The following is a 14,988-nucleotide window of genomic DNA, read 5'->3' on the forward strand; positions in this document are numbered from 1 at the left end:
AGTGCTTAAAATGTATCACTGAAGAAAGGAAACATAATATCAAACACCAACAATTCTTATCTTTTAAAAATATCTATTTTTATATCCATTTTTTCAATTTAATTTGTTAATATATATATCCATATATTTTTTCGATATTAAATTTCGCCATTATTTAATTTATTATTTATTATGTATTAAATATATATAATTAAATATAATTACAAATATAATAAATTTAATTATTAAATATTATAATTTAATAATTTAATAAATTACTATTAATAATTATTAAAATTTATATTTTTATTAAATATAAAAAATATGCTTTAATAATAATACTTTAAAAAATAATCAATGAAATTACAATAAATAAACATAGAACGCATTAATGTTTTAAAATAATTCTAATATCCGAATATTAATCCAAATAATTAGAAATATTTATTTTTTTTTAATAATTTTTATAATAATTATATTCTATTGTTTTATATATTTCATATATCTCTATTTCATTTATTTTATTCTACGAGTTCACATCGACATTCTTCTTCGTTGCGTTTAAAATAAGGTAGACAGTTATCATACTTGTATTTGCCATTTTCATTATTGAAAAAGCAGAAAGGCATTTCATTCCAACAATCTGGATTTCTCGAAAACTATAAATATATAAAAAAAAAATAAATAATTACAATCGAAAATGAATGATCAAATATATAATATAAATATAAATTTTATAATAAATATTATAAATAATTATAATATATAAAATTAATCTATGTAATTATTAATAATTTGAATTAATTTAATTATATAGAAAATTTTATATTCATATTTATAAATTCATTTTATATAAATAATTCATTTATGCGATGTATAAATATATAATTTTTATTTTTTTTGCAAATTATAATTTATTACAATTATATATATAATAAATTTCATTTATTACCTGACAATGATCATAGATTATTCCCATTTTGGATGTGTCGACGCAAGCATTAAGTTTGCTATAATAATGATGATCGTAATCGCATGGAACTATGATATGTAAGCCATTATCGAATTCGAGCCAGAAATTTGAACGATCGGACCCTTCGTTGATTCCACTTAGAGGTCCATTGGTCATTACCAAAGCTTCAATGGTTGCGTTTAAAAAGCGTTTATCATAATATAACATATTGGCCAAAATTCCTGGCATAGAACAAACCACAATGAATGACACCGTGATGAAATACATCGTGATCAATTTTCTGGATAGAACACATAAAGTTTCAACAACTTATTCTTAATGACTTTCGATGCTAGCGTATATAAATAGTTATCGCCGTGATAATACTTCCGTATCATATATCATTGTGATTGACATTGTTGAATAATTTTTTCTCTATCTCTTTTTTTTTTATTTTATATAGTGATAACAATGAAATAGGATATTATTCTGAGATAATATGTTATTTACACTTATGTTTAATATATTATTTTATATTAACTAATATAATTATGTTTAATATAATATATCATCTAATATATTTTAATCAGAATATAATTATTATTAAAATAGAATTATAAGTGAAAAATAAAATAAAATTTTTTGGAAAAATTATAATAGTTTTAATTTAATTTATAAATAATAAATATATTATTGTTTATATATATATATATATATATGTTAGCATATATCTGTTAGATTTTGTTTATCTAATAACAAAATCTGATTATTACATTTCCATTACAATTTCAATAAAATAAGATTTAAATCTTATTAAATATATTTAATATAAATGAATTTTATGACTTAGAAAAACTTAAAGAAGAAAAAGAAAAATATAAAATAATCTATACTGATATTTATTCAAGGCTGTATTTGAATGAGATTGTGAAACTGAAATAAAAGAAAGAAAAATGTAAAGAAAATTTAAAATTCTAATCAATCGAAATGAATTAAATTTTCTTTATTTCTATTTGTTATTATTTATATGTAATGTTTTTGTATTGTGCATAATGTAGAATTATCTAATTTTTTATGAACAAATCTGGTTTTATTTGTTTTATTTTATTATTTGAAAAACAAAATAGAAGAAGAAATAAAAACATTTTAATAATTTGTATAATAATCACAATTATTGAATAATCACAATATTTTTGCATTTATTTATTGTTTTAAATAATATAAAACTACAAAGTATCAAAAAAAAAAACATTTATGCAGAAGATATAATGTCTTGATAAGAATGATACTAGAATGACACATTAGATATAAGTTATCAATTGTTAATCTAATAAATTTTAGTTTTTTTTAATTTATAATAATATATTGTAAATCATTTGATTTTCTTTATAAATGCTGAAAAAAGTAGAAAACTTACTTTAATAAATGCTAAAACAATAGAAAATGAAATGATTGATAAATATAATATGAATCAATTAACATATGAATAAAAAAGTTATTTTAACAGAATTTTTTATATTTTTATTAATTTTATTATATACTTTATATATGATATATTTTTTTTATTAATATTATTAATATTTAATTTCTATTTATATTATATTATATTATATTTATATCTATTTATATTATATTATATTTTTATTATAATAAAGTCTTTACAAATAATTGCTAAGTCTTTATAAATAAATATTATTTAAAAAAATTTTAATAGAACCAATATATTTATTTGATTTTTATAAAGAATCTAATAAAAAAAGTCAGCAAACTTAAAAAGTTAAAATTTACAAAATTTTGAGAATATATAAAATATATATGAATATGTAATGCAAATTCATTTTAAATAAAAATTAATTTTTTGAAAATTCTACTTAATTTTACAACTCATAAATTAAGAGATAAGAAGAAGAAAAGTAATTATTTAGAAAAAGAATTTCATCGATTTCTATATTTTTGAATAGAGGATAAGATTTTGAACAACTTTTTTCTATGTAAATAACAAATTGTTTTGCCTTAATTTTCGAGACATTTGCAAAAATTGCTATTTTTTAATTTTTTTATTTCTCCTATATATTATTTATATATACATTTATATATACATTTTCTACACACACATGATTATAATTATCATTTATCAATTATTTATATTATATTATGCATTTTAATTATTTATATTTATTTTTATATATATAAAATTCAATGTAATAATAATAATCATTTTTTAATATTAATTAATTATTTACAAAATCATTTGAAATATAAAAGTATGATTCTGATATTCAATTTTTTGGTATACTTTTGATATATTTATATGAAATTAAAGTTAAATCAGATGGTAATTTGGATAGATTATACTAATCCAAAATATAAATATTACATTTATTTAATTAATTTATTTATTAAATTTTCATTTGAAGAATCTGCATTCTCTTTTACAAATTTATAGATACTATAAATTAAAAAATTCAAGTTAAATTTAGATTAATTTATTATTATATAATTTATTATTATTTCTCACGGGATCTAATTATCGTGTGGAAAACAATCAATATGAATTTATATACAATAAGATATATATTGTTATAATATAGGTAGAATTGCAGTTTTTACAAGTATTTCAGAAACTAAGTCGAAGAGATGATAACATATAAAGAAAACAATATAATTGTACAGAATATTAATAACATATTTTAAGATAATCGAAATCAGAAGATTCTTTTTTTTAAATAATTATTATTATTTTTTGCAAATATTTTGAAATTTAAGGGATTTCTATAATATATTCAAAAATCATCGAAGTCAATAATATTTTCTTTTTAAATAATTATAGACAAATCTTGAGATAATAGAATGAGATAATAGATTGATAATAAGAAAAAACACGAAATGTATAAACTAAATAATTTAATTAATACTTCGAATGGAATTTATTTTTTCTTTTTGGAAGAAGTCCAATAACAAATGCAGATCACAAAGTTCGAAATTTTATTTGATTGTTTTCAGAATTCATTTATTTTGATTGATTTTTAATGATTGTCGATAATCAGTTATTCTTACATATATACAGGATATATGTATACATATATATACAGAATATTTCATTTTAATCTATCTAATTATTTTAAACTATGCATTATTTATGCATTATTGAAAATATCTCAATTTAGGATTCATTTTTGAAACTTATATATATTTTATGTATATATATATTTATATTATATTTTAAAACTTGTGATTCAAGAATTTTATAAGTTTTATGATAATCACAGATTTGTCTAAATGAAAGCATTCAAAATCTCAAGATAATCTTCATTTTTTTAAATAAAAATATCTATTTTTATTTAATCAGGATTATAATTCATTACTATGTTTAAATAAATTTATATAAAACAAATTTGAAAATTCGATGATGTTTTTATTACGCAATAAAAGATTGTATTTCCAAAAATTTATTACAGTTATTTTGTGCCTGAAATTTTATAAATAATTTTATTTTACAGAAAAACAATATTTGCGAGAAGAATTATGTTTTTGAAAATTAAGATTAAAAATTTTGTGAAAAAAATTTTAAATTTAAAAAAAATTAGTAATGTTATTTTTCTGCATTATCGATACAACATAAGATAAGACTATAATAATCCATTGAGTAAAATAAGAATCTCTGAATCTTTTTAAAATTTAAAATATTTTTTTAAGATTCTCTTAAAAAACTATTTAAATTATTAATATGAATCAAAATTTTTATGCTACATTGCATTTAAACTTTTCACGTTTTTTTTTATATTTTCTATCTGTATTCAATTCTGAAATTATAATAATCAAAATTACAATAATAACAATATTAATAAATGATAATTAGCATCATACTTATTATCATATTTATTACCATCATTTTAATCTTTGTTTAAGAATCATTTTATGTTTTATTTTTGTATTCCATAATCGATTAATGTTTTCTATGAATAGATATTAAGGATTGGCTTTAATATCTTAATCTTAATATGTATAAATATTTCTATCTATAAAACAGAAATCCAATTATTAAAAGATATAATATATATACATATATTTAGTAAAAGCATAATAAATGTGATAATGTATATTTATTTTATTGTTAGTGTATACATTTATTTAAGATTTTAAATTATTTAAGATCAATTTAATATAAAATATAAAATATTTGATTAAAAAAATCGAAGAAACTAAGAATTTCGATTTTGAAAAAACATAAAAAATATATGAAAAATAATACATTCTTTTCATTATTGACTATTTTAATGTTAAATTTTATGTTATATTTTAAATTTTATATTTAATATATTATATTAAATATATATAGAATAGATTTTTCTATAAGAAATCATTTATTTGTCACTTCAAGCAGAATTAATCTTAGTTGGATTACTATATTGAGATAAGTTGTTATTAAAAAAATATCTTTTTAATGAATTACATTTTCTAATAATATAAAAAAAAATATAATAAAAAAATATATAATATAAAAAATGTTATCAATAACAACATGCTATCTTTTAAGTTTTAGATCAGCAAAATCGTATTATTTTTAAAAAAAAATAAAAATAATATAAAAATCATGAACATTATCTTTGGTATAAAAACAGAAATTGATTAGAATTACATTCTATTAATAATAAAATTCTATTAAATTATAAAAATATAATTTAATAATAATAATAACTTAATAATTACATAAATCATTACACAAATCATCAATAATATTAAATAATTAATATAGTTAATTATATATATATAATGAAATCTTCTAAAGAAACAAAATCAAAATTATCATACGATTTGAGAATCATAATTCGGATATGATATTTATTTTTTTATATACTTATAAGAAATTCAGTTTTTGAATAAATGTATAAAAAAAAATCTAAAATGAAATGAAATTTATAGAATTATAGAAATGTTAAAATGTATAAAAATATAAAATTTAAAATGAAATGAAATTTATAGAATTTTATCGTTAATTATATCGTTAATTATATCGTTAATTATATAAAAATTAGATCGTTAGATCCTTAACATTAGATCGTTAAAATTATAGTATTACAGAACAATTTGTACATTTGCAATAGAAGTAGGTTCAACAAGCTTTCATCGGCACATGCAATTTGTAAGAATATTTTATTAACTAATTATTATATTAATTTATTATATATTATTATATATTATATTATTACGTAACAAGCTATCTTAGTGTGAAACATCATGACTAATATGAACCGTAATACAGGAAATGATAATATCGATTCATTTGAAATCAAAAATTATTATCATGTATCGGTCATCAAAAAAGAGATGTTACTCTTCTTAAGAATATTATATGATAAATTAATAATTATTGCATAAATAATCATAAATTAATATTAAATTATAATTAGTATAAAGTATATAAATAAAGTTATTATAAAAGAATGAATCAGTGTTATTATTAAATATTAATAATTACCTGATTCATAAACAAAAAAATCTATGTTATCTGCTAAATAATCGAAATAATAATCAAAAATATTTATTTATTTGGTATAAGATTATTTATATATCATTTATTTTCACAGATATCATTAAAATAAATAATAAAATGGCATGATAAATTCGTATATCGATAATTAAAAGCAGGACGTAAAAGTTTTTATTTTGAAAATATAATCATCAATTTTCTCCCAATAATTTTATCTCCAATTTTCTTTATTTTTTTAAAATAATTAATATATAATTATTAAATATAATATATAATTATATAATATATAATAATATATAATTAATATATAATTTATTTTTTTAAATAATATATAATAAACAATTACATATATAATTTGCTATAATAGATAAATAAAAATATCAATCAAATCATTTTAAATTAAATCTATAAAATAATATCTTTAAAGTTTATTGAATTTTTTTAATGTAGATTTATTTTTTAATTTCTATAGGTGAGCGATAATGCTAATAATGATTATTATTTTGATAAATTATTTTTATTTCAATTATTGAATCAATTTGAATAATCATTATAATTATATTATTAAATATATTATACGGATTATCAGAGAAATAAAACATATCTGTAATATATCTATACAATTAACATTTTAATTATGTAAGTAATATTTTATTTTGTGCATAAATTTATTAATTAATTTAATTAATTATTTCATTAAAATTAATATGAAAATATATCTTCTTATAAATGGAAATTTATATTTGATTTGTTGTTAATATATTTATCTTATTAGAATTTATATATACTGATATTTCTATAATATATATATACAAAAAAAATTGCGTATTGTATTTTATTCTATTTATCATATAGTCTGTTATTATCATAGAGAGATCTCTACTTTATCAAGTCTCGATATATTAGAAAACGAATGTTAAAAATAATATGTAACTATGTTTTATCTTCTTTTGATACATAATGAATGGAAAAAATCTATATCTTTGTTTATACAGAAATTATCGTATAGTAATTAATTTTTAAACAAAATGATTCATTAGTAAAATTTTAAGAAATAAATATATATATATCTTTAAAAATTTACAGAATAACTCAGAAAAAACTTATAGAAACATTAATAAATATTTATAATATTTATGATATAAACACAATTAATCATTTATTTATATATAATCATTTATTTATATAATATTTCATCAAATACGAAATATATATAAATATTATTGAAATAAAAAAGGGACAAAATTTTATTTAAAATATCATATATCATAAAAATATAGAATTATTGAACTATTTATAATTATGAATGGAAATATTAAGAAATAATGCAATAAATAAAAATGCATAAGAATTTTTAAATATTAAATATTAAATTTAAATATTAAATAAAATATATTTAAAAATAATTGCAATAAAAATTGTTAAAGAAATTAAAAATAATTTTAATATTAAAATTCTATTAATATTATGTCAATTGTTTAGAGTATATCATGATAAAATATTTTTCAAAAAATATATTAAAAATAAAATAAAATTAAAAATTAAATAAAATACATATTACATATAATATAAAATATTAAATATTAAATAAAATTAAAAAAGAATTTTATAAACAATGTAATTTTCCGTTTATTTGCGAAATATAAAAGAAAATGACATTTAAAGTTATAAATGAAGTATTTACTTAAATTTACTTTTATATTTTTAATTTAATTTACTATATTTAATTTATTTTATTAATATATTAATATATATTACTAATATATTTTAATAAATTATATATAATTATATAGTCATGTTTCAAGACTATTTTATCACGAAATTTGAAAAATTATAATAAAGTGTAATAATTCAGATTCATTAATTTTCGAATTATCTTTAATTTTGTTTAAAAAATTAATTTCTGTTGCAATTATTGTTCAAATTATTCTTAATTAATAGAAATATTATAGCAAATATTTATATGCAGCAAAAATAGTTTTATATTATATTAAATTTTTTATTAGTATAACAATATATAAAAAATAAATAATAAAAATAATTTTCAATTTAAATTTTATATCTATTTTATATTTTATATATTTAATTATTAGCACTCAATATTTATCATCAAATCAAATGTTCCAAGAGATTTTACGAATTATTATCAAAAAATATCCGTATAAATTTCTGGTTTGAAGAAATTACATAGTTTCATATTGAAAACGTAAAGAAAAAAGAAAGAAGAAACGAGAGAAAAAAAGAAAGAACAAATAAAAAAAAAGAATTCTACTGCTGAAAGTTTACTGTACGCAGTGATTCGATGTTATTTCAAAAATCACGGAATTGCGAATTGAGCGTTAGTTGCAATTTCAATATAATTCATCCAAAGTGAGCTGATTTAATAGATATTAAAGTATAGTTTTCACAAGTGCAAAATATTTACAGTTATAACTGTAATAAGAATAACATTTGTTATTTTCATACGAGCATGAGAATCGTCCGTTAAATTGAACAGTCGTAAGAAGTAGACTAGGGTACACAAAGGGAGAGAGACGTTTCTTCGTTCCGACTTAATTCATAATTCATAGTTCGTTATAGCTCGCTTACTTGCGGAGTATCTGGCTAGAGTTTCGAGCATTCAACCCCTTCAAACCATTATGCATATTGATATCTTTTCTGCACGGAAGTCAAGGCGGAATACGTTTTCTTAGGCAATTAAACGTCTTCTTCCGACAAAATGTTAGCACGCTTACTCTCTATTTATTATCATTACACACTTTACAGATGCTTATAATGTTCAACAATTCGTGAACTCGCGTTTCATATGTTTTTCTTCCCGCGTAAAATATATTTTGGACTTCATCCACCTAACTCGTACTTATAATTATTCGCAGAAGACTTGACAATGAGAAATGAATAATTAACGACTAATTTGAATTTTGGAGATATTTACTTAGGTATGTCTATAAGTAAGCTACCTTTACCCGTTAACGTTTCCCTCTCTCCACACATACTTTGTTTTGTTCTAAAAGAAATATAGTGATTCTCTCGCTAGAAATTCCAAAAGTAGGGCAATTCATCAAATTGTAACATTGAAATGACATTTGGAAACGAATTTAATTCTGGAATGTGGAAACAGTGATATAATGTTACTTATTCTGTAAACGTTGACACATACATTGTGAAAAAAATATTTGTAGAATCGAAAGAAATGATTGATATCATTTAAGGAATGATTAACATTGGAAATTCAATTCTATCTCGCGAACATTTATTGTCAATCATTATATTTTCATGAAGCGACAAGAGAAAAGTGATAGCATACATGTATATGAAAGACCGATTAAATAGTTAATATAAAAAGAAAAATTTAATAAGATATTGTCTGTGTTTAATCCGCAAAGAAATCAATAAAATTCATTATATTTTTGAGTTCAATTATATTTTATACATAATTATACCGTCTGCGCTGCATTTGTTCCATTTGAATAATTGTAAATGAATCTATTTCAATAAACTTTTTTATAAAAATCAAATGGAAACATTTGTATATTTCGTAATATTTCTTGCATAATATACTGAAATTATTAAGTTTACATATGCGTAACTAAGATAAGTTCGCATATTAATACTATTATATTAAGTTCTATATATGTATAATTTTTGAATTATAATTTGCAACAAAATCATAATACACTTTATAAGTTTTAATATTTCTGCATACTATTTAGTGTATAAAGTATTTTTCTCAATAGTATAAAAGTATACAGTATAATAGTATAAAAGTTCATTACAGTTTTTCTTATAAATTTGATCTATAAATTTGATTTATGTGAATGATAAATTTCTTATAAATTTGATTTATGTGAATGATAAATATAATTAAAAAGAACACATAGATATAATTAAAAGAACACATTCGATAAAACACATTAATGAAATATTATCTGATAATATTTTTTATATTTTGTGTGAATCCGTATCTAACTGTAAAAATTACCAAATCATGTTAGGTTAGGAGATAAATGAATAAAAAATATCGAATTAATATTTATCAAGAACATTCCAAAGAGACTATTTTTTTAATATATTTTTTTTAATTATCATATAATATATTTCTATGGAATTAAATTTGATTTTTAATCATAGAATTTTTTTTGCTAAGATATACTTTTTTGAAGTTATTTTATTTTTAAATATATTTTTAAACATAAAAACTTACTATTACGGTATTTTATTTTCAAAGAACAATAAGCGTACATCATCACTTTATTAATCTTCGATTTGAAGAAAATTAATATGAATCTTCATATATTCCTTCATTGTCATCAATAAATTGAAAGGAATAATTTTAAATTTATATATCTTGATATAAATATTTTAATGGTAATAAATAAAATTTGATACAGAAAAGAAATAACATTATGCTATACATTGATAATATTCGAAAAAAATTACTATGAATATTCTCGTTAATATTTCGAGCGAAAAATCGATATTTTTTAGCTACATATTTTGTAAATACAAATTCAGAATATATAAAAATATATAAGAAATCTTTCCATTGTTAAAGAACAATATTTCATTGATTTATTGAATGTATATCATTCTAGTTGCATTCATTTTATAAAGAGATCAATCTTTATAAGAAAAAATGTAAAATGCAGTTTATCATTTTCTATATTATTAATGAAAAAATATTTTATATAATATTTACATAAATTTAAATATATATGATAATTATAGGCTATTAAAATCAATATTTTGAACAAATATTTTACAATATATATATATATATATATATTGAAATATTTGAAATATTTGTAAAAAAAGATTACTATTATTGAATTTCGTTTACATATATGTCGTTTACATATATGTTCATTACATACGATTAATTGCTTACTATTTCTATAAATAAAATATTATATTGTCCAAAATGTACAACATATGAATCGATCATAAAGTTACTTTTTAATGGATTTTTTAAATGGTTGAGCTTGAAATGTCTCAATCCAATTTAAGCATCCTTCGAATATGTAATACTATTATATTCATATTCTATGTGAATATATAGAATTTAAAATATAACAAGATCCTATCATTTACTGATTCATCTGATTTAAATTTTGTATATTTGTAAATTCGTTTTATAAATCGTAGTTTCATTTATTCGTAGTAAATGATTTTTATTTTTTATTTTTATCCCTTTTCTCTATAATTGAGATCGACTTTTTGAAAATTCGGCTTCGATTGTTCGTAGTTCATATTGATATTTTTTTGAAATTATTAAATTTTCTGAATTATATATTGTATATATATATATATATATATATATATATATATATATATATATATATATATATATGTATCTTTTTTCTATCTAATTTTATTAAATTTTCATCGATCATAGTTTTCACGTTTGTAAGATTTTTCAGAAATTTAGTTCTTTTTACGTATAAAATAATTATTAAAATTAATATGAAGTTATGATAGAAATATTAGCATCACCGTTTTTAATTTCTATCATCATAATTTTGATTCAAAAATTATTTCATATTTTATTATCGGATTCGCTCAAATTCTCTATAAATAAATAAGTGTGATGAACTCATGATATCCTTACTATATGTATTAAATATTGATAAATGGCATACTAATGAATGCATATGTCTTTGTAATCTTTTTTTGCGAATTCGAAAATTAAAACTAATTAAGATTATATATATAAGAAAAAATTATTTAATATGTTGATTTCTATAATATATTTAAAAACTATTGAAATCGAAAACTGATTGTTTTTTTAACAATTTTTATTAGTTAGAAATATAAAAAATTACAGAATATACCATTTATTGGAATGTGCGTGAAATTTTGTATGATGTAAAGTTTTTTCAGAGTTAAAAATAATATTTTTAAATCTATCCGTTATCGAATGACAAAAAAAGTTCATATTTTTTGATTTTTTTAATATATATATATATAAGAACAATTTTATTAATTATTTTAATGATGATTATCAATGATTGCTTCTTTTTAAGGTTTTTTTCTTGATATTTATAAAAATACCATTTTTTAAAGTAATTTTTTTCTTGATATAATCAACAGTTATTCTTTGCAAAAAATTATTTACAAAATTTTCAATAATATTTTATTATATTCTTTTTACATATATTCGTTATTTTTAAGTTGCAAGAATAATTCAAAATTATAAGTATAATATAAATAATTAAAAATATAATTAATTGAAAAAAGAAGAAATACAAAATAAAAAGATTGCAATAATTTAAATTCTAAATAAATTCTATTTTAATTAAATAAATATTATTTTAAATCGAAATCGAATCTTAGTAATCAATCGTTTATATATATATATATATATATATATATATATATATATATATATATATATATATATATATAAACGATTGATATATATATAAATATTTAAGGCTGTTAGAAAATTATAAATACGAATAGTAATTGAATTATTATATTATTGCCATAATATGAAATCTTCCGAGAAAAATAAAAATCAATTTTCTTTACTTTTGAATCAGAAAATATCTTTTAACGGAACTACAAAATATCAAATAAAAAAAAAAAAAAGATGTGTTTCAAACATCATACAATGAATTAAAATTTTTCTTCGAAAAGCAAAATATATTATATTTTTCTTTAAAGAACATCGTATCAAAACACTATATTGTCAGCTATCGTGTGGTTCGTTTAATTTCACCGTTCAATTATCTAGATAAGCTAGACACAGTATGGAGTAGCAATCGAAAGAAAGAAAAAAATGAGCAAAAAACAGTGGTGGTTGTGAAAAACGAGAAAAATCTGCAAGTCGTGAGAACGCTGGCCCTTAATTGTTTTGCGGCCAAAGAGGATGGCAGATTAGAATGAAGCTCGTTGCAACGATACTCAAGAAACTTAAACGCAATCTCGAGTTGGATGGATTCGGCTTGGCGGTAGACGAAGGAAGGTTACAAAGAGAACTAGAAAGAGATTCATAGAAAGGAAAAAAGAAACTGAAGAAACGCGGGGAATGGAGATCTTCCTGAATAACCTGGACTCCGACACGGAGAATGAAAAAACTCCGATGGAGCTGCACCGAGTCCGCGGTATGGTTGAGAAAACAGCGAGAATTTAATTAAAAATTTTACCATGGAGGAGAGTGCTATATTGCTATGGCACATACGCTTCGTTGTTCCGCGAATCACGCGACTTTTCTACGCGCCTACTTAATTGAAAGAAATCTCACTGTTTCTCGACCAGTCGGTTTCTTACTTCATGGATACCAAATGTTAATGTATTTCTGGTATCTTCGAAAGATTGTTTCTAGAGGTCAAAACAAAGACAAAAGTTATATCAGTTGAGGATTATTTATTTATTAAGTTAAAAGCAATTTAAATTTTTCTCTTGATGAAATGAGATGAAGGTAGAACGAGAAGAAAATAAATGAAGATAAAAATATCTTTGTTTTGCTTCATTTAATACAAACTTCGATTATTTATGAATTAATAAATATGATTTAATTGATATTTTTATATATCAACTTTTATATTTTATATTTTGACTTCTAAAATCAATTCTTTAAATATATTAATATATTGATGTAATTCAATATATTTTATCATAAATCTCTTTAACTACGATATCTTATATCGTTTGACTTTATGTATATAAAATGGGTAAAAAAAGATTAATATGATATTATATCATTTAAGAAAAGAGAAAAATTTTTTTTCATTTTAAGAATTGTTTGTTATTGGAAGAATATTTTATTTTTTATTTTATTCTTTCTCCTTTCAACATTCCTTCCATCCCTTGAAAGAAAATTTTTACAATTTTTACTATTGCAAGGAAAAGTCTCATTATAAACATTTTATTTAATATTTTTTGTATTTCAAATGCTTCAATTAGAAAATCATATCTAATAAAATGCTATGTAGAAAGTATATACAAAGAATATACATTAAAAAAATTAATTTATATAATATTAAGTAAATATAAGTTAAGTTATATTATAATGTTTATATCTTTGTTATAAAATGTTATAATATATATATATAATAATTTATTAATTGATTAATATATTTTTTATATTATGTATTAGGACTCTTATAAAATATTTCACTAATAATATTAATGAAGTTACATTATCACTAAAAATCTTAAGATATTTTTATTTTTTAATTCAATACGTAAATAAATTATCAATTATATGCACATTTTTAATTTCTGTATCTTTTAATTTTTTTAAATTTTATGTATCAAAATTGCTGTTCTAAAACTTTTAAGTATATATATATATATATATATATATATATATATATATATATAGTAAATGTATATAAGAAATATATATATTGTAAGTTATAATATCTTTCTTTTTTACAATTTTACAATTTTATTAAATTCTTAATTAGAAATATATATTATTTAGAATATATAAGATATAGATATATATCAATATAATTTGAATTACATAACAATAATAAACAAAAAAAAAATTTACAATTTTTTATGTTCATTCTGAAGTTTCAATATATATTCTGAATATATATTCTGAAGTTTCAAA

General features: G+C 18.6%; 1 protein-coding gene across 1 annotated transcript; it reads right to left on the reverse strand.

The window, feature by feature from the left end:
- Positions 1-367: 367 nt before the first annotated feature.
- Positions 368-1,278, reverse strand: LOC133666381 (uncharacterized). The gene is made up of 2 exons (XM_062076925.1): positions 932-1,278; positions 368-638 (listed from the first exon to the last, which is right to left on the reverse strand). Exons 1-2 carry the CDS (start codon positions 1,217-1,219, stop codon positions 501-503), a joined length of 426 nt encoding a protein of 141 aa, XP_061932909.1. The 5' UTR covers positions 1,220-1,278; the 3' UTR covers positions 368-500.
- Between the last annotated feature and the right edge of the window lie 13,710 nt (positions 1,279-14,988).

The sequence above is a fragment of the Apis cerana genome, linkage group LG7, assembly GCF_029169275.1.
Source record: "Apis cerana isolate GH-2021 linkage group LG7, AcerK_1.0, whole genome shotgun sequence".
In the NCBI taxonomy this organism is placed as follows: Eukaryota; Metazoa; Arthropoda; class Insecta; order Hymenoptera; family Apidae; genus Apis; species Apis cerana.